Raw genomic sequence first — 27,995 nt, 5'->3', positions numbered from 1 at the left:
TACAATACTAATGAATTGTTCTAGTACAAAATAAAAAAATTGATTTATGTTTTTAAAAGTCATTTAGGCATTTTTCTCATTTAAATTTCAAATATTTTATCTATACGTTTGAATTAGCTTATGTTGAAACTTAATCTCTTAAGAAATAAACAATTGTAGTGACCTATATAATATCCAGTTCAAAGACTAAAAAACGTAGAGCATTATGAATAGGCATGAAAAACAACAAACTCTTGGCGGAATGTTTTATTTTTTCCATAGCCATTACTCATCCGAGACCTGATCGGAGACAGTTTTGTGTGAAAGTTACCACTTCTTCAGTTGTCGTCACGCATCCCTTAATTTCCTCCATTGTTTTGTTGCACACACCTTTTGTTCATTATTGTTTGATTTTCAAGAGTGTCCGTTTTAAATATTCTGAATTACAATTGTCTCATTGTTTATACGGAGAAAAAAAATTGCCGAATTAAATCAGAATGTTAATTAAAGAAGTGTGTAACCATATAGATGTACTGAGGAATCGTTACAGGAGGACGAGAGGAGACGATGGAAGAACGTTGCCCATAGAAAAATAATAAAAATGCCAAGCGGGGTTCCTTACGCAGGTAACACCATCTAAAAGGCACAGGTATTACAATACTACACGTAAAAAAAAAAAAAAAAGAAATTTACAAAAGGTGGCGCGCCACTATAACGTGTGTAAAATGGGGCCAAGCAAGCAGCTGTAAATCGCCAAAATGGTAATAGAAAACACATATGGGCGTAGTGCGTGCGTCCGTAGGAACCAGTCGCTAGACTAGCACTTCGGCACCACTCAGTTCTCGTTTGACTCTTGGCGCTGCTCGACCAGCCCTCGCGCACATGTCTCGTTGCCGCCGAGGACACTCAATTAATAATAATCGCATTACGCGTTACGACGAGTCCTTCGTGTTTTCTCATTTAAATCAAATTGATTTTCATCTCTTGAAGTTTTACAATATTTGTGCGTATTTTCGTTTTGATGTGATGCGACAATCTTTTGGATACGAAAAAATCGTTTTTGGATTTCAACAAATGTGCTTGCGGATAATAAGAAGTAAGTTTAAATAGTAGATTAGGAATTGCCGCCAAAACTTCTTTTAAATCTTATTCGCAAATGAGATTTGGAACCGTTAAATTTTTTCTACGAAATGAGACTTGAATTGTTTTCAGACTAATAGATAATAGTCGACTAAACCTATCAAGAAAAAAATCTATATAAATTCTTATCAATCGGTAAGATTTCCGGTAGCGGTGTACTTGATTTTAGTAAAATGGATGTAATTAGATAAAAGTTACAAATTGGTTTTCGAAAAGTTATTAGCCGTATTTCGGAAGATTTTATGTCTAATAACACAGGAATTAAATAATCTTCAGTAAAGAAATTTTATTTTTGATTTTGAGCTAACTGCGAAAACATTTCTATCAATACATGCATAATGAATTTAAATTCAAAAAATTTGTTAAACATTTTGTCGTTGCGCATAACGGCTTGGGTAAAGTACTATTTAACATGTGTATGTAAACAAATTGAAAAAACTTGTGAATATTTTGGTTAGGCTACTTGAGTATGTTAAATGACATTTTGCCATATGGTCGTGGGCGAGTGTACCTTTACTGAGCTAGTGATATAAAATATTATGGAATAAATACATAGTAATATAGTGACTGTAGTAGTATGCATATTAATGTGAATAAAACAGTTTCTTGGCGCGTGTTCAAAGTAAAAAACCCAATTCGAGATACAACCCGCAGATAACGGCGCTCGGTATGTTGGGGCCATTGTCGTACATGTGGTTGTTTGTTTTGTCTCGGAACATCGATGGGCGGAATGTATTAAGAATGTAAAAAGACAGTAGCCACGCGCTACTACAAAGATCTTATATTTCTAGATGAGGTGGATTAAATATCAGTGTTATTTAGGAGATTACTAATCGGTTAAACTCCAGTTGAGCAACGAAAATTAAATGAAAAAATAACCTCAGAATATTTTTTTCAATGTCTGAATACGTTTAGCAAAAAAAATACTATAGACATTGGCATTTATTATATATTTTAATATTTCTAAACAATAATTGACGATATTTCACGTTCGATCAAATACTAGTTATGTACCAATACTCGGACGAAACCTGTTCTGTCAATTCATATTATTCCGGTCGATTAGTAATGACAATTGAATGTTGACAAATCTCGTTGGCAACAAGCGTTATCTCTGAATTTTTTGGTTGAGATTTTCGCGTGGGTTAATAAGACGACCGCGTTAGGGGTAAACCGCAAATTGAAAAGCATTTATACATATTTTTCGGATCAATCGATTATTAATATAATAGGTTAGGCAGCGGCAGCTCTTTTGGTTTCTTTTTAACTACCCGGTCAACCGCTGATTTTGGCAATGGTAATTACACACAGTGCCGTGGTTCTTTTGTCTGACGGCACCTTTGTCGCCAAAAGCTGGACCGCGCTGTCCCCCGTCGTCTGAACTCCAGACCAAACAATACCACCGGACTGGTTTTCTCCGCCTCGCTCCTTTATCCTTACCACGTCACGTCTAGACTCGGCGTCTCGTATCTGACTGCACGTTGATATAATGCAAATGTACTTGTCAATCACGTCTCCCGTCGCACAATGCAGTCGCCGTTACAGCACAAACACATTTAATAATATCCGGCCTAGGTACCTCGCCGTTTTTCATTCCTCTCCCCCATTAACAAGTAATCGTGTCGCGTACCAATTTGCACACACCTCGTACAATGCACTCATTAAATAGTCGTAACATGCAAAACATTAACTGACGTCCAGAAAAACATTTGCCGAAAGAAAATAAACCAAAATATTTCATTTGAGATATGGGTGTTTTTTAACAGTTTTCTCGCCGGTCCGCTGTTTGAACAGCGATGATATAATACCGTACAATAACGATCCACGGTGTTTCATAATATCTTCGGAGCGCGACGAAAGGGGCCACGCACGTGCATGGGTCTTTTTATGTTTTCTTCGGGGTCGTCGTGCAGACTACTTGGAGTCGGGTTGGTGTGTTTGCGCAAGGAAGATTCGCGACAATCGGCCGACTACAATATATCGCAGCTGGACATTCCGTGGACTATTATCATTATGCACACGGATGCCTATGAGAAATTTGGTTAGCATGACCGGTGGTGTTGTGTGCAGGCGACACTACCAGTACGGTATTCAAGTTTGTGCAAGGTAACAATATGAGCATTGTTATCGTAATGGATAGAAAAAGATATGATGCGTGTGCCCTGCCGAGGGAAACCGGTTTGCACTTTGTCGGCGCACTGTCTTCGCCGGTCAAGGGAATCGGTTCGAAAAATTCGAAGGGCAAAAGAAAAATCTAAAAACCTACATCGCGCAACCCTTGCTTGACTTGAATGCAAATATTTTACGTAATGGACGAAGCCAAATAAATAGTACAAACTTGTTTTGATTGTGATCGGCCTATGACAACACATAATAACGATAATCCCAAGCAACCCGCACCGTGTCCTACCGTGATTTTACCGGATATAGCTTTTGACTAGTATGACTTACTTTTAAAACTGGCAGAGCGTAACATGACACTATTTCGTGAACACAAACAATAACTTCTCCTTGAATAATGATCACGTCAAAGCGTCGTCTCGATGACTATTAATATATTAACAGCAGTAATTTCACTCACTGAAGAGTAACCAAAACTATTAAGAACGCATTCAACTACATTACGATAAACTAAGTGACTTAAACTCAATACGGTTCATGGTTTAGCTTAATTGCTTTTTTAAATGACCAATTTCATCGCATAGGAGGCGGTGCATATTTCCATGTATTATTGAGTTACTCTTATTTTTTAACACTATATTCCAACTGGCCATTGCAGTCGTTCCGCGGATGGCTTTCTAATTTACTGTCGAAACAGATAAGCCGGATTACATTGAGATTTCGTCAAACGATAGAGACATTTTTACCGCGGCTGACCCACGATCCAATTGTTAAAGCGTAAAAATAAATAGTGTTCATTTATATCTGATCATAGTCTCGTACTAAGCTCTTGAGGGTATCAAAACTCGAAGACACCAGACGACAAAAAAAAAAAGACTAAAAAGAGATAGAGACTAGGAGAACCGGTCCGTTACAATTTATAAACGTTATAAATAACGTTTTATGGGAATAAGAAAATCCCCGGGCCAATCGGGGCCAAACAACAACGGTGTAGCGAAAACTGGATCTTTCCCCCCGGGGCACCCTATCACGATTGCGCATTAAACACGCCGTTTTTTGTCTTTTCGACGGTCGACCCTCCGTGCAAGTCTCCGCTGTATAATAATGTTAACCTGCTGCCACCGCTATAGTGTCACAAGGATGCGGCCCCCCAAACGTTAGTCGGGGAAACGGGGCGAAAAAAAGGTCAAGTGAAGCGCCTTTCGTCCAGACGGAGGGGCAATCCACAAAAGATCAGACGTCTGGTTTTTCTGTCCCTTTTGTCCGAGATTTCCGAAAATTTTCCCATCGCACTCAATCCCTACGAAACTCTCTAAACCAATCGAAATTTATGTCCTTTCTATAGAATTGCTGAAACTATTTATTATAAGAACTATAGATGACCGCGCAGTAAATTTCCAAGTCCAACGAGTCAGGTGACGCGTTACGGGGTGATTGCGCCAATGTCGCAGTCGTAAAACCAGACAGTTATTGCGGATTAAAACACTTACCGGGGGTCGGATGGAATTGGTTGTCGCCGTCTTCGGGGCAAACACCCTTTGGGAATTGGTCTACTGTGCACGCCCGGTAGAAAATTATGTATTCCACATTCGTTTTTACATAATAATGCGTAAAGGGTTGTTGTGTGCGGCAAATTAGTACGATTATTGTATACGTATACTTCGCCCTCCCAAGTTGTGTTATTCTTTTCTCACAAGACATTACAAGCGAATCCAAATTGACTAGTGCTGCTGTGTATGACTGCTCTGCATTACAATAAAAAACTAACCACCGACATTATACCCAGAGTTCAGTTTCGTTTGCAACGATAATAAATTTTATTGTTATTACTAAAACCGCACCCGATCGAGATCCGACAATTTTCTACGGTGTGATTTTGTAGCCTAACTGCGTTTATGTATGCATAAGTTATAGACATTTTATTCAAATATCGCGTTGCGAGTTATTGCATGTTTGATAATAAACGGTATCGGTTTTTTCTAACGATAAATGCTCACGGTCAGATTTTTATTGGATTCGTAAAAACGATGTAATGGCTCAATCAATGCTAAAATTATACCATAACACAGTAGTTATTTTACACCATACAATAAGAATTTAATTACTAAAAATTCTTCCGAGAAAGAAAGAAGCACATGATCAGAAGACAGTAAATAAATTATCTATTATCACTGGATAATAATGAAAAAATGACATTTTACGAATTCCAGTGTCGCAGAAAATCGGTTACTCTTCAATAGAATTTTCAGCTGCCTTTGTACATTTTTTTTCACCTTAAAAATTCGTGCAATAGGTTTTACCAAAGATCACTTACGCAACGCCCCTGGCACGCTTCTTCGTCTTATTCTTCGTCTTAAAGGTGCATATTGTTACCTCGAGCAGATGGCCTATTTCGTCGTGGATACCTAACCAGGTGTGTTTCGCTATCCCCGTGATTTGTCCTTTAACCCCGTTCCTCGCGGTGTCGACGGCCGTCCGTTGATATAAGATTGTTAACAAACGTATACATAACTGCACAGTTATATTAATACGTGTAATGTGATCCCAAACGGAAACGCACAAATATATTATACTTCACCGAGATTTGGGCACGTGGACCGGAAATAAACGTATAATTGTAGGCATTTCGATTTCTCTCAAAAACGGTTATTGACATTTGTATAGGCTAATTTAGACACGTCCGAATAGGGGTAGCTGGTTGAAAAGGGGAAGGAGGTGCACTCCGTGTTTCACGCACCCCCCTCTACGTCGGCATAACGAATAAATGTTGTTATTAAGCCCGGGTGAAACCACGGCCATAGATCCGGATTGACCTTTATGCCTTTAAGACGCACATAATATTGGGCTAGCATATCAATTGCATCGTAACCGAAACCAAAGGGCGTGAACACACAGGAGACGTCTCGCAGGAACGCATAGAAAACTACATATTACAATACTATTTCATTGAAATCGCCTCGCACATAAAACGGACGGTATTGCGATAATGATCCAGGTAGTTGATACACAAAAAAAAAAAATGTACAAATAATAAAATACAAACACAAATCGTCGGAAATCCTATAATTTGGCGTATCGTATCCAAATGGGATATATTTTAAAAAATTTAACGGTCTGACGTTGACATTTTCAGTCTTGTCAATGTCCTATTTCTCTCTCCCCTGTGTCGTCAAACGCAAAGCCGAAATGCGCAAAAATCATTTATGTAATAATTCGGTTCCTTTATATCATATACGCGTACACGTGAAATGAAGACTACTCTCGAACAGATTGAGAATATCGTGCGCTTCCATTGTGATACCAGTGACATTGACATGTTGACCATTGTTGTACAAACGACAAATCCATTTCCTACACTGCAATGCATTGCTCGTTGCGAACGGTAACACGGTACAGCATATAAGGAAACACATATAGAAACAGACAGTATAATAGTGAATTTTGACCAGTGCAGAACCCTCGTACGAATGTTTTGATCCGGTCGCGTATTGTCGTAGGCTCGGTCATGAATGAAAATTGTTTATTGTAACAAACACAGAAACGTACACAATTTGCTCTTGATATTATTATCATCTAATAAAAGACCAATACGAATTAAACGAGTTTTATTGCAGTGCGACCGTTTAAGAATAAATTGAACGACGGGGCATGTCTTGACGATCCTTCGATCACTTCCCTAGTTCCAGGTGTCGGACCGGACATCGTAAATGACCGTGTGTAAACAACATATTATATTTTACGATTTCACAAAGACTGTAATTTTAGAGTGGATAGAAGACTCGATGCTTAGAGCAATAACCGGCGATTTTATGATCTAATATACGAATTTGGTTCAAAAACACCAAGTGCAGCTGAAACATTTTCAAGAGGTCAATTATGTATTAATTTATGAGTTTTGTAGCTCTAAAAATTCAACACAAAGCCTAATTATACATTGTCAATCGTCATTAACTATAATTAAACATGTAGTTTGGCGGGTAAAATTGCACGTAATAGTTATCGTTGAATTTCTAAACGTCCAACCGAAAACTGAATACGTCATTTCGCGATATCTGTCCTATTCATCGGTCTGTAAGCAATAATACCTTATTATTGGTTTACCATAAAAATTGTAGTAAAAATGCGGGTCCCCCATAGTTTGTTTACATGCGCATATTCGTTTATTTCCGAAAGAACTAACGATCATTTCAAGCAATTTATTACACGATGTGTAGTCAATATTATAAGTATATGAAATGCTAATAGTAATAAATTAACGCGGTAACACTAAGAAATGTCAGTCAATGTCTTTTTTATGTTTAAAAATTATATGCCGCTTTAATAACTCGTGGAAAACAATAAAAGTTTCTTCGTAACGTATCTTTTAGAAAATGTGTCTTTTTCACACGAAAATGGTCGTTAGTATTTTTTATAATGACTATAATTTGTTGCACGGTAAAAATGAATTCATGTCAACGATACCGACATCCCTTTTTCCTACGTCTGTCCCGCTGTGACAAGTCTTCCAAGACTGACGATGCGATGACCGGACGCGTAGAAATCTACTCTCTCAGATAACATCATTGAATATCCCTTAGGACAAAAAACTTTTAATACCACCGTTAAAATAATTGAATTTTCTCTCACGAGGTTTTCGTCATGAATGCCCGTAAAATTACAGGAAACCCGAAAACTGTGCCCGGTTACACTCGACCCGCTTGTTATTAACCCTTTTTAAGCCTCGATCATCAATCACATGGTCGACCTCCCGCCGATAAATCCGCAAAAACACACTCGCGAACATCATCGTCGTCATCTTTACCGGCTGTGTGGGGGTCATACACTCGTTTCGTGTTATTATTGTGCTCGTAGATTTATACACAGAGCCCGCACCTCACCAGATGACAAGCAGTTTTTCCGCATAAATCCGCAATAGATTCGTTCCGTTTCCACCCCATCGTAATATACCTACACATTTAAAAGTATACCTACATCAATGACGTTGTTCGATATTGTAATTGAACTTAACGCGCGTTTCACAGATATCAGCGTGGCCAATATATTATTTCATATTTATGCGCTCGAGGGAGGATTTTTACCTCGTAAAAGGATTGAAACGGTTAAATACGAAAAAAATAAACACGATCATTCCAGCTATTGCAATAAACATTTCAGTTTGTCTGCGCCGTATGAACTTTAAAAGGGCATAATGGTCGGTAATGTGAACGACGAATTTCCGGCGATGCATTCAAATTTCATTATGGAACGACAGGAGGAGGTGAAGTAGAATGAAAATTGCTCGTATACCACCTGCGCTCGGTCCAAACATGTAGAAAGTAACTCGCGGGTGTACACACCTGTTTCGGATGTCCGAAACTCAATTTAACACGATGATTTCCAGACCTATTGTCGGCGTAGTATTTTTTTACGCCGTAAAGCTATAAAAATGTATTAACACCAAACATGAACCATTTCCGTTTAGCAGTCTTGAATGGAACAAAATACAATATCAGAAGGCTGTCGACAGCAATGACGGTTGGTCAACGTATAAGACGTTCGATTATTGAACGTATTATTTACGCGGTCCTTTTGCGAATCAAAAATAATATCATAAACTCGGCGCGTACCGAAACTAAAGGTGCGTGCGAATAAAAGGTCCCCCCCGGCAACTCCCTTATTATTTAGCTACGAATGAATTTCACACAAAATTACGAAACGTAGCAATATAGTTATTGTCACTATTATAGTTATTTTAATTGCCTTTTGACGGTTCGGTATGTAGTTATGCTATTGATCGTAAAGTAAAAAATCAAAAGCCCCTTATTATACGGTACGCAATAAACTGTGACTGTGTGAAATACAATAAGTCTGTTTGGTGCTTGGGAACAAGACTATAAAGTAGCGATTCAATAGAAACGAGGCTGATGTCGTTTTAATGATGTGTTTATCGATCAATGTGTTTACATTAATGTTGAACTTATGATTAAAAAGTTACCTGGAAGAAAAAAATGTTTTCTAAAAACTCAGTCGAGTGTCAAATGTAGTAATTTTCTATTCTTTCACTGTACCTTTTTAAAATAATTATATGTTAATGTCAAGTTATGTTCACGCCGTAGGATATTCAAAAAGTGTTCATAATATTATTACTCTAATATAAAAACCTTATTAAAGAAAAAAATAACCCTTTTACTAGTTTAAGTTGTATGATTTCCTTGAGATAAATTCTAAGCATAAGCATTATCCCATAACGAGAATGTTATTGCATATAAATCAGTTATCAATATTATAACTGTAACAAAAAACTTATTTAAAGAAAGAATGGCAACGTCATTAATTGACGTCTAGAATACAGATTGATTTTGATTCATATTCAAATTTTAAAAGAAGTAGGTAGAATATTCTATTGTGCAAAATAATATGAAAATTTTATAACGTCTTTTAAACCCCGGGATTATCTATTTTGAATAAAACAATCGCTCTATTTGTAACAATAGTGCGGTCGAAAAATATCAAGGGATCGAGTAGCTGATATTATAATGTTATTTCAGCCGTTGAGCGACGATGATTGATCTTGGACGTATTGCCATGTTGATAAAATTCCGACCTAGATTTCATTATCTAACTATGTTATGTATAAGAGTCGCATTAAATGATCAGCCGCATCAACTACCGCTCGTGCATATTAATTAGAAGAAGTTCAATAAGGTCATGAAAAATTCAAAGGACTCTTTTTTTTTATTTATTATTTGAGATCCGTTTTTATCTCATTCGTTTCCACATGAACTGATTGCTGATTTACGACGGTTGATCGTCGTGGTAGACACAAAAGGTAACTAAAGAGATCATCGTTGACAATAGAATGTCTAAGTGGCCCGGTTAGGAATCCATGGGAAGTACATACGGTCGGTTTTTTACGTGGCCGTCGCGCGGATGGCGCCTGAAAATTTATGAGCTCGGCAAAAGGGTTGCGAGGAATGGGTGTTGGGTAAGGAAACGGAACAGGAATGATGAGGATTAAAAAAAAAACAAAAAAGAAAACACAGACTTGTTATCCGCTATCCGGCGCGAAAAATAGCGACAATGAAACACAATACCACGTGCATTGTTATATAAGGTAAAAAAAATAAAATAAAAAACAAAACAAAAACACTATTGTGGGGCAGAGAATTTTTTACTTCTGAAATCGAGCGGGGGTCTTTATATCCCTGCTGTTGTCCTGTTTGCTGGCAGAATTTATAATATGCTAATAAGTCATTCGTGTATACCACAGGGTTGTCACGGCAACAAACTGTAGATCATTCCTCCGTACGTTTCCAAACGACTAAATCGGTTATGTGGACACATACCGGCCGGTAGTGTAAGAAAAATATGCTAATAGGCGATAAACAATGAAATTAAACCTCCGGAACCGCCGTAGTCGACTAATGCACCGGAAATCCACAGTTCTGCATTAACGTTTATCTCATGAACGTGGGTTATTTTTTTAATTTTATTTTGTGGGGTTAATATGATTAAATTTTCGTTAAGTCATTTACCACGATTATTGTTTGACGTCATTAGTAAAAAAAAAACACTACTAATTAAATTCCGTCTTTATCATGTCAAAATTTATTAACGACCTACTTGGTTTAGGTAATCAACGGTAATGTTAAAGTGGACAGTTATCGGTCAACGGGGAGTTGGAGGTGGTTGGAGACAAACGACTGATGAATCAGCGTGCTGCTCTGATAAACCTAAACGAAGAAGGCCGTCCAGAGTATCAGACAAGCAAGACAAGGAAAACTCGGGATGTGTGGTAAGTATCAACTAATATTTGTAACCATTTGTATTATTTTCTTAATGTATTTTGTTTTTATTATAAGGATGTAACACCCGTCAAGACATGTCGCCGCCGACGTCGAGAAAGTCTAAGAGACTTAAGCAATCACAATAGTCCGGTGGTAGCGTCGCCTTCCAAGAGGACTAAGAGCCCTTGCGTCGAAACCCACTGGATGCCTACCGTACAAAAAAGGTGAATATAAACTTAACGTCTTTTTTTAAACGTTAAAGCCATTACATCAAGACAGTGCACTTTTAGTGAAGACAACATACTTAATAGACCAACTATATTTAAACATGAAATATTGCGATCATTTCTTAGTACTTCTTTAAATCGATTAAATTTTTAATAAGTCTAATTGATCCGTTAAAACAGTAATTAATCTCTATTTCCTCGACTAAACGGACATAATTTTAACCGTTAATTTAAATAGTTGTTCATAACAGCAGACTAACGCACCGTTTATAAGGTTTTTTTTTTTATTCTTAACTATTAAAACGTCTTTTATATATGATTACCTAAGTTATTTTACGTATCTATTGGAATATTTTTTCCTACATACATGATGACGGACGATCGCTACCCATATGGTTGAGAGTTGTTCGTTCTTTGTATGGTTTTTTTAACACCCATGATGTTAAACTGATATTAACTTAAAAGTTTAATTATAATCGTTAAGCTATTAGACTTAATAGATATTCTTATAATCAAATTGAATTACTTAATTTCCTCTTCCATTAGGCGATCCGGTGATGACATATGGGCGGACAATGTGAAGCGCAAGAAACCATGCACAACGGACCATGTGATCAACCTTGGCAGTACACCAGCGTCAGCAGACGGACACTTATGTGTGTCTATGTCTCCGACTGAAGAACCTGTACAATTGTTGCATAAAGACTTACCGCGATTGCCGCAACGACCCGCTGACGACCTTTGTGCGTCTAGGCTCATCGATCAGTTTGTTGATCAAATTCGTATGGAAGACTGTACGTTTATTGATGATGCTGCACGAGATAGATTAAGTATTGTATCACCTTTGGCTAAAAGATTAGCGGAAATTCGGCTGCGTAAGTCGTCACCGTTGAAACGAAAGTGGTCTGACAGTCACGTACCACCATGCAAGCGACCAAATTTGGGTGCTTTAACACTACCTGACAGTTTGCCCAGCCCATTTACCCCACACTCCGTTGTACCACCTAGCCCTATTACGCCTTGTAGAAGAGATCCAGACGAGTCCGACGATTACTGGAAAACTCCTGTAGGACCTGTAATCATTGCCGGGGATAGTTTGTCCACGACGTCATCAAAAACCGTTGAAGATGACATCATTTGCTGTGACCCTAAAAGCCCAACAATGTTAGATGAAACTTTTACCCTGAAGTCTAGGAGATGTCTGTCATTTGTGTCTCCTGTGTCAGATTCGCCAGCTAAAAGAAAAAACAGAAGATCAATTAAAAAGAACTCTGATAAAGGTGAGTAGTTTATTATGTTGCAATAAAGCTATTTCCCTCAAAAATTTCCCTAGTTTATTTATAATTACCAGTAAATGAATATTACGTTTGCGTTAACTTGATAAAATTTATTACATAATAAAACAACCACAAATAAAACAAATCCCCAACTTGTATTTTATGTTAACGAAAATCGCGTGTAACATAGTACATTAGTTTAATTTATTAACAAAACATATTTGCATAAATATCATATTAACATGCATATAAATAAACTACTGCTAGAACCTTTACAATATAACATACACTGTCGAATTTAATTAATTTAACATTATATAAATGAATAACATTCAACATTTAAATTTCAGCTTCCGGTCTTGAAGTTTCTATTAGCTTAAAAGACTCTACTCACTTAAACGTACAATGTAAGTAACCTTTTCCACTATGAATAGTGAAACTCGTCACATATAAGTTTCTATTTTACTAAATTGTTATTGTTTAAATTTATAGTAAAGCGAGGCAGGAATTTAGTTTGCTCTGACGGGGAACCTCCCAATACATATATTAAAGTAAATAAAGGAAAAGTTTAAGTAAACACTTGACACAATTTTTTTAAATATTATATTTTTATTTTTTTAGGTTTATCTTGTACCCGGCAAAGGAACTTGTCATAGAACTCGAGTTCGACATTATTCGTCTAATCCTAGATTTGACGAGTCGTTTTCCGTACCACTCTCCGAAGAAGACACTGATAAAAGAATACTAATATCGGCGTGGCATCGAAACTTAACAAAAAGGTAATTTTCAAGAATATTAATTTAGTTTAATTAAAATTTGACAGTTATAGTATTTATATATTAAACGTATTCAAAAGCTTCTTAATTAATTTTTAAGAGTAGTGTATCGCTATTGAAAATAAATACATCCCGATCTGATCCCATAACCGTCAGGATCAATAATACAATACAAAAGAAATTTAATAGCACCTTGTCCCAACCGCCACCAAACCAGCGGATTTCCATATACTTAAATGTAGAGCATTCAGGGGGAATCCTTTTTAGGATTGCACTAGTATTCTAATCGAAGAGAAAAGATACCTCTAATCTGTCTATAATACCATGAAATAACGATATAGTGGTGTTCTCACAAATCTAGCAATGATCGACGGCACCCCGACATCGACTAATTCTTATCGTTGGAATATCATCTTCAATCGATTTTTACCCTATTGCATTCGTTTCACACCATTGCTGATCACACGGTTCCACTCAAACGCACAAAGAAATTCGTCGAAAAGATCCCAACGTTATACCATCATACGCATTATAGTTTTTTGCTCTAACCCTAATCGTTATTAACCGCTCATCTGACGGTCTATATGATAATAGATTGAAACATTTTTCATTCAGATACAAGATTTCCAAAAAAAAAAAAATTACTTATGTTATCTAAATTTAAAAAAACAAAAAACTCAAACTGATCATACACCAACAATAAAATTGATACGTGGTCATGACACTTATGACGTCACTGAATCCAAAATGTGCTGTTTTTTCGAGCAACACTTAAATTTTTATTCACCTCTCCAACAAAAATAAATGGCTGTTAAGTTGAAGTGCCGATAAACTGTTTTATTATGGGCATAAATACTCAGTGTATCCCTGAACCGGGTTTTCTGTCGATCGTTGCGATTTGCATTTTACGGGGTACTCCGCACGCCATCGTTTCTGGTCGTTTATAGTGTGGCAGTGGTAGTGTAAAGGGTATTTTCGGGATGCTGACTAAGGGTAAGAAGACGGTCAGAAGAGAGCAAGTGTGGGGGTTGCAACCGATCGATCCCACACAGCTCCGGTATCAACGTTCAGCACGCACAAGCACAAACAGTAGTACATCGCTTCTTTCGACGGCGGCTTGTCGTTTGTTTACTGTAATTTTTAAATTTTATTTCACTTTTTATTTATTTTGTATAAATAACTTGTCCTTTTAACTTGTGTAAAAAATTCATATTTAATATTAATATTTTTAAATATGAAATTATAGTTTTTTTAATTGGTTTGAATATTGTGATTTAGGAGAAGCGAATTCCTGGGCTACATGTCGTTTGCAGTGAAAAACATAATGAAAAAGGTAAGTGTTTCTGGCGTTTACCGTTTAGTTTTTATAAGCTAACTGTAATTATTATAAGTTATATTTATTACTCTTATAATTACCTATTTGTCGAATAATGTATTTTGAATGATAAAAATTACAATAGATATCATGGATGGAGGTTGCAACATTCATTGAAACCTTTCAATCGTCAAGAGACCATTGAAATGTTTCCCTTCCCTTGACCGCAACACTTAAATTATAATACATTGCGGGAAAAATGCAAAAACATTTGACCTATTTGTGTAGTCTTGTTTCAAGGATTTGGGCTTATTAATGTCACGATTAATTTTAAACGTTAATTGTTTTGCAGGAAGTAAACGGCACGTTTAAATTGGTCCCTCAGAGTCCAGGACGAATGCCTCCACACTCTACGCCAGCTCAACGACCACAAGATTTAACAGTTATAAGAGCTGTGCAGTGCTCTGAAGACGAGGAAGACATCATGATCGATGATGATCCAACACCTAGTAATTATAACTCAGGTAAGCGTCATATAATTACATTTAAGGCCATAAAGTAAATTATTCGTGTGGTGTTTAATATATTTATTTTATTTTTTACATCAGTGTCAATAAAAAGCAAAAGCAATCAAAAAGTATCAAAGAAAGAAACGCCTATTTCTAAAACTAGTAAGTTTACGAGTCTATAAATTGGTTTATATTGAAAGCTTATATGAAAGCTGTGAGTTTTTTTTTTTTTGCACGAAATACATCTCTATAACAGCCATCAAAATAACATGGTTAAATTTCCTTGCACGCAATCTTCCAGTAAAATTTTTTATCATAGTACACTAAAATTCGTTTTATACAAATCGAGCACGAGGTTTTACACACTTTTCGGATAATGTGCAGCGATTTCGTTTCTTACCCTATAACGACTTCTCACCCTCTGTTTGAGAAGGTGTACTTTTTCTGTTTTGTTGCATAATATTTTAATACTATAATGTAAACAATTGTTTTTTTGAACTTCGACCGTTACAATAAATGAAACAAAAATGAACTGTCTTGAAAACAAAACCAGAAAGGACGTTATGCATAAAATTTTAAGTATCTATAGAATAATAATGCAAATTAAAAAAAACTCTAAGTAAATAAGTCATAGTATTCTCTGAACAATTGAGATAGTAAAAAATTAATTGTGTTTCTTTTATCGTTAGGTAATGAAGAAAATAAGTTTTTACAATACTTAGAATTGGACCCTCCTTTGACGTCTAGAGATGGTCGATGTGGGCGAACACCATTCACTGTAACCAAACGATTAACGAAATCACCAGGTTCAAGTTTTGGATTTTCCATAGCGTGGACGCACCCGCCAAGGTAACAATTGTATAATATTATATTATAATGTATCATATTTTTACATTTAAATATCCAAAGAAACTATTGAATGTATTATAAATTAAAAAAAAAAACCAAATATAGCTGTGTCATTTGTTCTATAAGTGTATCGTTTTAAATCACAAAGGTTTGAAAACATACAACTCTAGACACAAATAAATTAAGTAGTTTTGGTTACCTATTTTGATTCTCCTATACAATAACCACTTAGTTTCATTAATATAAACTAACCTATTGTACTTTTATTTATCATTTCATTTAATAAGTGTTTTATTTTCAATTATTAAAATTGATGTGTTTGTTTTATAGAGTGGAGCGAGTGGAGTGTGGATTACCTGCTGATCAAGCCGATTTGAAACCAGGCGACTATGTGGTGTTCATCAATAAAACCAATGTAGTCATGATGTCTGAAGATGATATTATGGATTTGATAAAGTAAGTTTTACGCACCTATACACTTTGATAAGGGGTTAGATATAATCATAGGTGTTTATAGTCACGTAGTATACTAGAATAGTTAAGTACAACAAACGTAAAGAAACAGTTTTAAATTTGAAGCGATATAGTCTTGAATGCCATTATTGTCAAATGTCGAAGTAGACTTCATTAAAATATCTTTGAGTAATACTAAAAGTTTGAATTATAGTGAAAATTGTTACTGCGTCGATTAAGTAGTAAACCAGATGATAACAAAAATAATTAATAAATCACTTCAGTGAATGGTTTAAATAATATTTAATGTCCATTACAGCAATTAAAAATTTCAATATACATGTGACATATCGTTTCAGAGATATGTGATTCTATGGTAAAATAACCTAATCATTTTATTTTACTCAAAAGATTTACTATAATTTTGAGTTGAATTTCTGCCATTTGCAACAAGTGTTGAAGAAATCATTATTTATCTTAAAAAACTATTTTAGATAAGCAATAAAGAATAATGAAAATAATCTATTTATTTTCATTATATTTTAAGAGCTTTTGTGTCAATTAAATGAACTAAAAATAATATATTTATAACATTGTCTTACGATGGCAATCCAGATAAATTTCTTGTTTGTCTGGATAAAAATTAGATAAAAACTATAAAAGACAACGCCAGTACATTGAATACACTAACAAAGTACATTTTTTTTATAGATCCTGTGGTAATCAGCTATTCTTAGAAGTTTATAATAAAACTTCAACGACAAACCGCAAAAATCAACCTCCTCCCCGATCAACATCCACTCCAGGTGTACTTAACTTGGCTGCATCCGCTGTTTCGCAAAGTGACACGACTATGTCCTTACAAGAGCCACCGAGGAGAAGGTTTCACATACCTCAAGTGACATTTACATCTGAGGTAGGTTCTGGCGTGGTCGTTTGAGTGTAATTGTTAATCTCGATTGTTTTTGTAAATAGCAAATTTAATTTAATTTTGATTTTATAATTTATTTTTTTGTTTTTTTTTTTTTTTCATCGCTTGTTACTACTACTATTATTATTTTTTATCCTTTATTATTGTATAGTGTCAAAATGATAATTAATATTGTGACACAGAGTATTTTTTTATTTTTTGGAACTGAAGCCAGTAAACTTAAAAGCCAGTATGATATTTAAATATAATAAGGTATTCTTTACTAAATAACCCCATTTAAGTAACATAGTAAATTTATCAAATTACCAGAATAATTGTGTGCTTATATTAATTAATTTTTTTATTTGAGTTTGCCTAACTTATAATCCCAATATTTTTATTTATTTTGTAGAAATTAGTACACCATAATATTGTTTTATGTTTGTTCTTGTTTATGTTTGTATTATTCTACATTATTATTATTTTTATTTTATTGTTGCATGCGGCTATTAAATGTCGTTATATTTGTTCCTTTCATTTGTTATAATTGTGTTTGTGCATTTTTTTTTTTAGGAAACAAAAACTAATACAAAACACATTTTTTGTATTTATTATTTTGTATCTTTTTATTATTATTTTTTGTACATAAACGCGTTTCGTTTTTTGTTTAAAAGTTTTCGTTTTATTATAATTATTTTATGATTTATCCCCTACACTATTTGCTTCCTTTCCTGAGTAACCTAATTTTATTAACGAAAAATTCTAATAACCTTTAGAAGGTATTAATGTAATGTGTATTATTCAATTTTGCTAACAATTAATGATGACTTTAGACTTTAATCGAGATAAAATTATAACACAGTTCTCAGATGAAGTATAATAACTTTTAAATTAATAAATCATGTAGAGCGGGTAGCTATTTCACCTATATAATTAAGCAAAGATTCAAATTTATTAAAATTTATATGAAGCCTAACAATTTTTACATAATATGGTCGGAAAAAAACTAATTTTTAATAAATCAGTTAGAATTATGCATAAAATTATGTTGAATTTTTTAATTGTAAAATATACTTTAAAAATACTCAATATATTCTTAAGACACACCATAAAATTGAAATTAATATTAAGAAAGAATTTACACTTTGGTTATGTAAAAGAATAATTCCTTACAAGTTATTTATTTATTTTATTACAAAAAAAAAATTAATTAATTATTTGATTTTGTTGTTAACTATATTTGTTGTTAATTATATTGAATATATGCGAAAATTATAATATTTTCCGCTTAATACAATACTATAAAATTAAGTAACGAGTACTTACAAAGTAAATGAAAAATAAAATGTTAATACTATAAATTTGAAAATATGGGAAAAATATTAATCATAATTCAGACAAAAAATTTTAAAACATCCTACAAAGAATGAAAAAGTTCGAAAATGCAAAAAGTATTTTTAATTTTGAAAGTAATAAATTTTGTTTGTACTAGTATGACTATGACTATAAACTTTTTTACTTGATGTAACTGGTATTTATTTATAATACTTACACAGTCTTAATTCAAAACAATACATGAACATTAATAGGTTTAAATGAACAATTACTAAAAACGATTTAGCATTTTTCAAAAATGCAACCTTCAAACAAGTTAAATCTAAAGAATGAATTATATGTATTGTATGTACATATAATTTTTAATCATTAAAAATTAAGTTTATTAATATTTAATCGGAAGGGCACCAACTTAATGATAAATAATTTTTACTTTTAAGAATCTTTTGGAAAACACTGATTTACAACTAAAATGGATTCATCAGCTCCTGACAGCCGAACAACAACTAGTACTGTGTTTACAGTTCGGTATTGGTAGATATTTGTTACCGTTGGCTGAAAGAAAAGACGTGCTCAAGCCCAAAGAACACACTATTCTTTTTCAAAACGTACAAGAAGTATGTTTGCTGTGGCACTTTTAATAAAATATAATTTACCAAGAAAATAAAAAAACAAATAAACCTAATTATCAGATAATTAAGAAACTCAGAAGTTGAGGATTAAGTATAGCTACCTGACCGCTTAATGGGAAAGCTTTCGTTCGTATAGCAAAAGACCTGTGTTCGATTCCTCGTCTACTAGTATATTTTTTCCTCAGTTTCTGAGTTTCTATTACTAATTAAAAATGAATCGTCTCGGCTAACTGTCCTAACCGAAAAACTCAATTTCAGTTATTACGTATCACCGAAGATACGTTAGAGCGTATTATCGATAACGACTGGAAACAGCTTGCACGAAACATGTGCAAAGTTTATGTCAACAAAATCGATCAAATTAATACGGCTTATTACAAATATTGCAAGGGTATCATCAGAGCGGATAGTTTACTGGTAGAAAAGTCCCAGAATACAAATTTTCTGAATCTCATCAAAGATCCGCCTATACCAGAACGTCGACCCGACTTGATCACATTTCTGCACAAACCATTAGAAGTATGTCTAAAAGTTTGAGCCTTTTCAACTATATTTTTACTTACCTATTTTTTTCTACTGTAGCACTACCGCAACATTTTGAAGTGCATGCAGCTGATCCAGATCAACTCGGAAAATAACCAAGATGATTTTGAAGCTTTATCACATATTGTCCACGAGATGCAGGTAACATATAAAACGACACAATAAATAACACATCTTTAATTTGAACTATATAACAATGTCAATAGTTAAATTTTACAATTGTTATTGATCACTTTGTCTGAATGATAACTTTATTTAACACGAAAATTATAATTACAAAAATCACTTACTTTATTGTGTAGGCGACTTATCGATTCATTACTGTCGAATCCGGCCTTATGGAACCAGACGTGGATGGTAAGCCGTTATTGTCGCTCAACGATCTAGAGACTAGACTAGTGTTTACTCGATGCAAGGTCTGTGGATATAATGTATAATATTACTTGAAATCGACAAAACTATTAAACACTGATTTAAATTTTATTGCAGCCTTTCATATTGAACGTACCCGATCGTCAATGGATTTTCGCCGGTGATCTGAGTAGAGTCGAAGGACGTTCAGTTCGCTCTTACTGGGCGCTGTTATTTTCTGATATATTAATGTTCACAAAAGTCAGTAGGGACCGTGTTCTTTTTGTTACCGACGACCCGTTACCTCTTTCATCAATTTCTCAAACTCAGTTTTCTGTTAAAAAGAAAGGTAATTTTGGATGACAAAAAAATGAGAAAAATAAAATCTGAAAAGTTACATTTTTTTTTATGTTTTAGATGCAGAATTTAGATTGGTCATCAATAGCAATGTACCCGTTGAATCTCCACATCATAACCACCCAGCAATGACTGGATGTAGTCCGTTGTTTGCTGATTTGTCTGGTACTCTCTCTAGGCTGCCCAGCAAAATTAAAGGCAGAGTTATTGTACTTCGAGCACCAAAACCAGAATTGAAGGCTGTTTGGCAAAATTTAATTCAACGTCAAATGTAAGACATTACATTACACCAACCAATATGCTATTATAATGGAATGTGTCATTACATTGTTTTAGTTTGGCATTAAACAAAAGCAGTATATTGCCAACAAACAACAAATGCAACAATACATCATTAGCAACGCTGGACTCTCCTGACGATCTGTTGGCCAATTCGTTAGCCACCCTAGACGATGGGGTTAGCACCGACAGATTAAAGGTACAGTCTAAGCAATCGCTAAGCAACCCAACTACACCCACCGGCTCAACCGATCGTTATCTCGTTCGTCCACCGTCCTGAGATTCGGCTCCCCGGCCTAATAGATGCTGTAGTCCGACTAGGTTCTAATGCATTTAAGGTCGGGATCTTGGGGACCCTTGTTGTAAAAGTGTGCTCAAAACTAACAAAGATACATAAAGTTTTTCGCTGGCAAATTTCGAAATAAAGAAATTTCACTTCAAATTTAAAACAATATGTTTCACTTAAATAATTTAAAAGACAATTTCTTCTTTAAAAATATTCTTATAAAATGTTTAATAATATTATCAGAGAATCAATTTATTTCAAGCTTAATTTTCTACAATAGACCCCTGCATAGTATTAACTAATCGATAGTTTAATGTTAGAGATTTTAAGCAACAAATTAGTAATTTATATAGAATTTCTAATACAATTTTAAAAAGATAGATATATCTCATAGCAGCATAAAGAAAATTCCAAAACGAGTCAACAGCTAACCACCCTAGTAGTATTTATAATTGTTTATATTTGGACTTCTACTCGAGCACGATTAATATTTTATAACAAAATGCATGCTGTCATGTGTAATATAAATAGTCTAATTTTTATTTAAATCATCAGTAATACTGTAGAACTATTTTGTTGATAGTTTAATTATTTTTTTATTGCACTTTCCCTCAGCTATTCGTAACCACATTTCATACTTTTAAGTGGCCTTTAAATCTTATGAAACGTTGTTACAAATAGCTTTATAATATATTTGATTAAAAATGTATATAACTATGTAGCTGAGTAGTTGCTTAAAAGTCATAAAATTGAATTACATTTTATTTGCCTTCTAGTTTAGAGTACATTTTTAAAGGCACAGGGCGTCAGCATCTATTCGAAGTGGGGAAAGTCTAACATATAATTAAAATATGAAAATCATAGTAATGCTTTATAATTGTATACATGCATTATAACAAATACTTACTGGATTTTGTATTATTCATCGCTAAAACACACTTTACCACATTTCCATCCATTTATAGTAAAGATTTTATATAAGCGTATTTACTTAAGTTTTACTGTGTATAAATAATGAAATTACCAAACGAATTTACATTCGTTCAAAAAATCTTCGTAACTGTTACATTTCTTTTACTATAAAATGAATTAAATAGCAACAATTTTGAATTAGTCATTAGTCAAACGCATACTAGACTAAGTCTAACATGTTATGTGTATGAAAATTTTTAAAATACATTTCTAATACATACAATGTCCTCTATTTTAATCTAAATTTATGACTTCTATACCTTAGCAAAAGAAACAAATATTTATTATATTTTTTTAACAATAATAAAGTAATTGTAAATTAGTAATTTAGTTTTAACTCAAATTACTTTTAATTTTTTTTATCGAAAAAGTAATACTAGTGTATTGTAATGAATTCGTATGATATGTATTTTTTTAATACTACTTGTAATTATGACATTACGTTTAGACTGTGAGTAAATCATAAAAGAATCAATGTTCCGTCCTGGAGGATATTACTGAACGTGTTATAAATTAATTGGTGGATTATTATTATTATTATAAAATGTCTACATATCGTTTTTTATAGAAAATAAATTAGTATTTTTATTTTTCAGTAGATAAAAATTAAATGTTTGTACAATTGAAATTAATAAAAATGTTTTCACAACCTACTTTGTAGCTTATTTTTTTATTATCAAAAAAAAAATTTACTTAAAAAGCAACGGTAAAAACTGATCAAACTATTATAAAAAGTATATAATCGAAGGTGAATATATATGTAAAATCATTGTTCTATACTGAACTATATAATATAAAAGTTATTTTCAGAAAAAATTATAAACTATCTTCCGTAGAATGGGGTGAATAAAAACTAAGACTGATTAAATTGTATTTGCTCTTTACGTATGTTGGAGAATGGTCTTTGGTTATTGTTTTCTTTGTCATAATCAAGGTAAGGTTATCCACGACATAAGGTCTATAATTAAATTCATACCTTTTACGGATTTATAGATAATTATAACTATAATTTAGAGATTAATTCGGTATTTCTGCGACAAAATTAAAAAAACATATTTTTAAACATTTTGTTTTTGTTTCTATTACCTAAGTTTAATCACAAAACATTAAAATATAGTATATGTTTTTATTTACACCTGAATGATAAATAGATACATCGTACTTAAAAAAAGGATAAATTTTGGAATGAATCAAAAAAGTTATTCCAGCGTCAATTTTAAGTACTCAATAAGATTCATATTTTGAGATATTTTTCATTATTCTATGATTTTTCTTAAAGGCGCTACAAGCTTTGGAAGTTCAAAATTGTTTTTATTTACACCATTCTACGGTATAAAAAAAAAAAAATCGTTATTATGTTGCAGTTTTTGTAAAACTTTATTACTTACACTAATTATTTGCAGCGACTCGATTTTTACAGCAAAAATAGTTACTTTTTATTGGAAGCACAGTGTACAATGCATGTATACAAATTTTATATTATACAATTATATAAGTTTTTTCAATTAAAATAATATGTCTGTAACCCTAATTTCATTCATCAGCATGCACATCACAGTTGATTGTTATCAAAGTATTTTTATCTTAAAAAGTTGAGCTTAAAACCAATTTTCAAGGTAAAATGAATAATTTATTTAAATAATACAGGCAGTTAGTTAATAGAATCATAACGAGGGAAATATATTTAAAAAATCTTAATGTAAACACTTCAATAATGCAAAAAAGTATGGTATAATTGGCATAATAAGTAGTACTATCTTTTGTATTTGTTCAATAAGTTCTGCCTATGATTTCATTTAATTCAATCATTATATTGAGTTTATATAGTTTGTTATATAAACAAGAAGAAATAGAAATATTTTTTTTAAGATGGTAAGTATGTAATAAACGACTCGATCACATATTTTATGTTATATTTTCAAATTTCATAGTAACATATTATTTGTAAATAAAAAAAAAATCACTTAATAACTTTTCAAAAGTGTCATTTCTTATTTAAATAAAACAAGTGATAATTTTAAAATAAAACAAATTAATAAATAAACTAATGGTGTTATTTTAATAAAATTTATTATTGTTTTTCTAAAATGAATATCTTTATAAGATCATTTAGTTACAAGGAAATGTATGTTGAAATATTATCTAAAAACAAAGAACTATTAAAAAAACAATTAAAATGTTTAAAATTTCTTAATAATAGAACACAACTGCAGTACTTCCTTCAATTTTAATTGGTCATATTTTATTTATTACACTAATGCACAATTCGTATATTTTTCGCAATCTATGAGCACGTTTCTAATTAATATGTTTAATAGTTATTTGTTATAATGCATCGCTTGATAAAACGCATTATAGTTAGACTTGATGTACGGCCGTTAGTAGGAAATTTATGTGGATTTTGTAGTCGTTGGCAGTGTCATTGTTGATAGATGAAAAATGTCTCCGACTGAGCAAAACGACATGCAACAAAGCCAAAGCATTGCACATATCTCAATGGATAAAGGGTGAACTCAAAAGTGCTGCTGAGGACGAACCTGAGTGTGACGTAGCCGGTTCGGAAAATGAACTAGACGATTTCGAATGTTGGACAGAAGAACAAATGAATATAAAAAAAGCAGAAATTCAACGTAGAATAAGAAGTCGTGACGAATGTGAAGAAGAATTCGTGTCAACAGAAACATTTTCAATAGTCAGCAGCCCTGATGACAGTCAAGTAGGTCAATTTTACACACATAAATCATTAATAAAACATAAGATTTAATAATATAATCAATTTCAAATAGTACAAATTTCTAACACCATTACGTATCTATTACCCTTTGTATAAAGTTACCTAAAAGATTTAAAGCAACTTTTTAAGCCTGAGAAATCAAGTCTATTAAACCTATATCACTTTTGAATCAGTCTTGACATTTATCAGTAAAATAATTATAAAAATAATATATAAGATACTTTAAAACAAACTACAATTAATATTGTGACTTAAAGACCAGTTTTAGAATAGTATATATTTATTAAGCTTTAATTCAAATTTTCTTTTTTTCCATGATTATTAAATATATGAATTACTAGAAAAACAATCTAAGTCCCTCATCAATAAACAACCTCCCGCTCATTTTATTACTATTGTAAGAATTTTTAATTTTATAATTCTCAAATATTTTTGTTGAAAAAATGTATAAATATTGGATTTAAACCAGACTTGGAGATCTGCTTACATTAAAATGGGGTCCACTATTTTTAAATCTCTTGCGGGGGAGAAGAGGGGCACATTCTCACACAAGCCTCAAGCTTTGTAGTTGCGGCACTAATTGGAATATTCAAACTTTTGACATCTTCAGTTTTACTGATCTTTCAATTAAAATCAATCTCTTAATAAAAAGATGATCGCTTATTGAAGTTTTATTTCATTATATTTAGAAAACTGTCGTTCCGATAAACGTATGTGATAAGTGTCAAAAACCTTGTGACAATAATAATGACAATCGTTATTCAGACACATTCTTAGATTTCAATGAAAAGCTTATACCAAAAGATTGTATTTCCAATTCATCATTGAATACTTGTAAACAGTTAGATATCGACAGAAACAATAACGGATCAGACAAAAAAAATCAGCAAAAACTTCTTCAAGAACATCAATACTATTTTCAGCCACAGACTGCTTTCCAACCTCTAGAAATTTTGTCTGACAAATACGTTAATCAAAATATTTCAACAGATAGCTTAGACAAAGCAGAGTATTGTTCGACAACTGATTACCGGTAAGTGAAAAATTGCAAGTTTAGTCACATTTTTTATGTTTCTAGTACTAAGTAAATTTATAAAATTAATAAAATAAAGTACGGAAAATGAATACTCCCAAAAATTACACTGGTATTCACGTTTGGTTTTTTTTTTTACATTCTAGTCAGTCAGAAGATTTTTGTCCAATAACTAATTGTTGTTTACCAGTAAAAGACGATAAATATAGTTACGATGCATCTAGCGAAGAATTCTGGGGCACTCCAAATAGCAGTACGACTTCACCATTGTCAGCAGAGGTTTGTTGACTTATATATTTTTAATAACAGTTTAAAGATATCAAACATTTTTCTTTCATTAAAAATAAATTATGTAAAAATAAGATAATTAAAAAACTAATAGGTTAATAGACACTAATAGAAAATATGTATATAATAAATACTTAATCCATTATATTTTTTGTGACATTAAAAAACATTTTTATAGTGGTTGATTCAAACCTAATTGAAAACTTCCTATTTCATATTAAAAAAATTTGATTATATTATAATAATTTAGTTAATTACGATGTATCGATAGCTCAAATAAAAATATTAATAATTAAAATGTTAAAAATTTCACATAAAATTTTTTTATTTTAGATGGATTCCAACGAAAAATTCCATAATAGTTCTCATTACATTCCAATAGAATCGAGAGTTATTTCAAAAATTAACAAGAGACCGTCATGTTTAGAATTGTTAAATGATGAATTGGATTCATCTGATAACACGCCTTCGTATGAATACAAAAAGGTAAAAAAGCAATAAATCAAAATTTACTTTATAAATAAAAACACAACAATCTAAAGAAGTAGTTGATTTTTTTAATTGATCACTATTAAAATTAAGAATTTATATAATGGTGTTTTGAAATAACGTAATTTATGAAATTTACTATATTCAATATAAAAATGTAAATAAATATTTAGATATCCTATGGCGAGGGAAAAACTTTATTAAATCCTAAATCTAGATCACTGTCATTAAACAGAAAAAATATTTCAGAAAAGCAATCTGGAAAAAATATGTAAGTAATAATTTTAATTGATACTTAGTATTTAAATATTAAATATTTTTAATTTAATGTTGGAATTTAACAGTTTTAACAAATGGAAACTATCTAAGATAACTAGAAAAAGATCTAACGTCGAAGTTAAGTCAAGCTCAAGTTATGTTCGAAAAAGAAATGCAAGTACTTATTTTTGTAAATGATCTATAAGTAAAAATCTTAAATTTAAATTCGATAAATACAAATTACTAAAACTAGTATGAAAAGATTCTAAAGATGTATTAAATTTGAAAGTGTTCTAATATTTGATGATTTTCGTGAATTGTATTCCAAAACTGTTCAATCTCAAAAATACATTAATGGGATTTATATCCATCAAAAAATCATATGCTTATTTTAACGATAAAGTATGGTTCAATAAAAAAAAATTATAATTGAATTTTTCTTTTGTTTTGCGTTTTTGAAAAAGTGCTAAAATTGATAATCAACTTTTGAAATATACACAAAATTTATTATTAACAAATACATATTAAAGAATTAATTAATTAAAAAGGTTTTTTAAAATATAAGTAAATGATAGGTCTATAGTAAGCGAAAGTCATTACACACAAAATTAGTTTTATTTAAATAGTGATTACTACTTTAACCATGTTAAATATAAAATTATATCGCATTAATTATTATATTATAAAAAAAAAATCATTCTTATAATTTGCAGATAAAATCAGAAAAATGTAATCAAGACAAAGAGATCAAATTAAATTTTATAGAAAGTATATATTTGATGATATTTGGTTAAATCATATTAATGAAATGTGAAATTCAAACAATGGTATTACATTACCTTGCCTATCTAGATTAATTAATATTTTTTTTATTATATTTATCTCATAGATACTTATAAATGGTTGTATTCGACTACTTTAATAGACTGATTTTACTTTAAGTTGCTCTGCTACACAACAGTTATGTACAAAAACAGTACCTTGTATACCATTTAAATATTTTATTTTTCATTAATACAAAAAAATTGCATTTATATAAAGTATTACAAATTTGTATAATATTGTCAAATTACCATAATAACTGTTAATATTTTAAAATTTGTTTAATCTATGGTA

General features: G+C 32.2%; 1 protein-coding gene across 5 annotated transcripts; it reads left to right on the top strand.

Moving 5' to 3' along the window:
* The first annotated feature begins 827 nt into the window (after positions 1 to 827).
* On the top strand, positions 828 to 27,995 carry LOC126902449 (uncharacterized). Of its 5 annotated transcripts, none has more exons than XR_007703219.1 (28): positions 828 to 1,075; positions 10,852 to 11,014; positions 11,082 to 11,230; positions 11,780 to 12,513; positions 12,861 to 12,917; positions 13,003 to 13,061; positions 13,132 to 13,289; positions 14,565 to 14,619; positions 14,954 to 15,125; positions 15,210 to 15,272; positions 15,800 to 15,959; positions 16,290 to 16,415; positions 17,124 to 17,328; positions 19,098 to 19,274; positions 19,548 to 19,808; positions 19,872 to 19,973; positions 20,135 to 20,248; positions 20,322 to 20,532; positions 20,601 to 20,811; positions 20,877 to 21,018; positions 24,485 to 24,793; positions 25,501 to 25,844; positions 25,991 to 26,123; positions 26,466 to 26,618; positions 26,795 to 26,892; positions 26,966 to 27,057; positions 27,593 to 27,706; positions 27,769 to 27,995. XR_007703219.1 is itself a non-coding variant. In XM_050679736.1 (28 exons), the coding sequence occupies exons 2-27, from the start codon at positions 10,865 to 10,867 to the stop codon at positions 27,671 to 27,673; spliced, it is 4,512 nt and encodes a 1,503-aa protein (XP_050535693.1). In that variant the 5' UTR covers positions 828 to 1,075; positions 10,852 to 10,864; the 3' UTR covers positions 27,674 to 27,706; positions 27,769 to 27,994. The 5 variants fall into 5 exon arrangements, 4 of the variants coding, with proteins under 4 accessions (XP_050535693.1, XP_050535697.1, XP_050535694.1 ...); XM_050679736.1 differs by having other exon boundaries at positions 26,966 to 27,053; positions 27,769 to 27,994; XM_050679740.1 differs by having other exon boundaries at positions 25,654 to 25,844; positions 26,966 to 27,053; positions 27,593 to 27,995.

The sequence above is a fragment of the Daktulosphaira vitifoliae genome, unplaced genomic scaffold, assembly GCF_025091365.1.
Source record: "Daktulosphaira vitifoliae isolate Bord-2020 unplaced genomic scaffold, ASM2509136v1 Scaffold_3, whole genome shotgun sequence".
Lineage (NCBI taxonomy): Eukaryota > Metazoa > Arthropoda > Insecta > Hemiptera > Phylloxeridae > Daktulosphaira > Daktulosphaira vitifoliae.
This window is presented reverse-complemented; position numbering and strand designations above follow the sequence as displayed.

Coding starts and splice junctions, on each gene's coding strand:
- LOC126902449 (XM_050679736.1), top strand. CDS start 10,865: ATGTTAAAGTGGACAGTTATCGGTCAACGGGGAGTTGGAGGTGGTTGG. Junction 20,533..20,600: donor GTTTTCTGTTAAAAAGAAAG/GTAATTTTGGAT, acceptor TTTATGTTTTAG/ATGCAGAATTTAGATTGGTC. Junction 25,845..25,990: donor TGTTCGACAACTGATTACCG/GTAAGTGAAAAA, acceptor TTTACATTCTAG/TCAGTCAGAAGATTTTTGTC.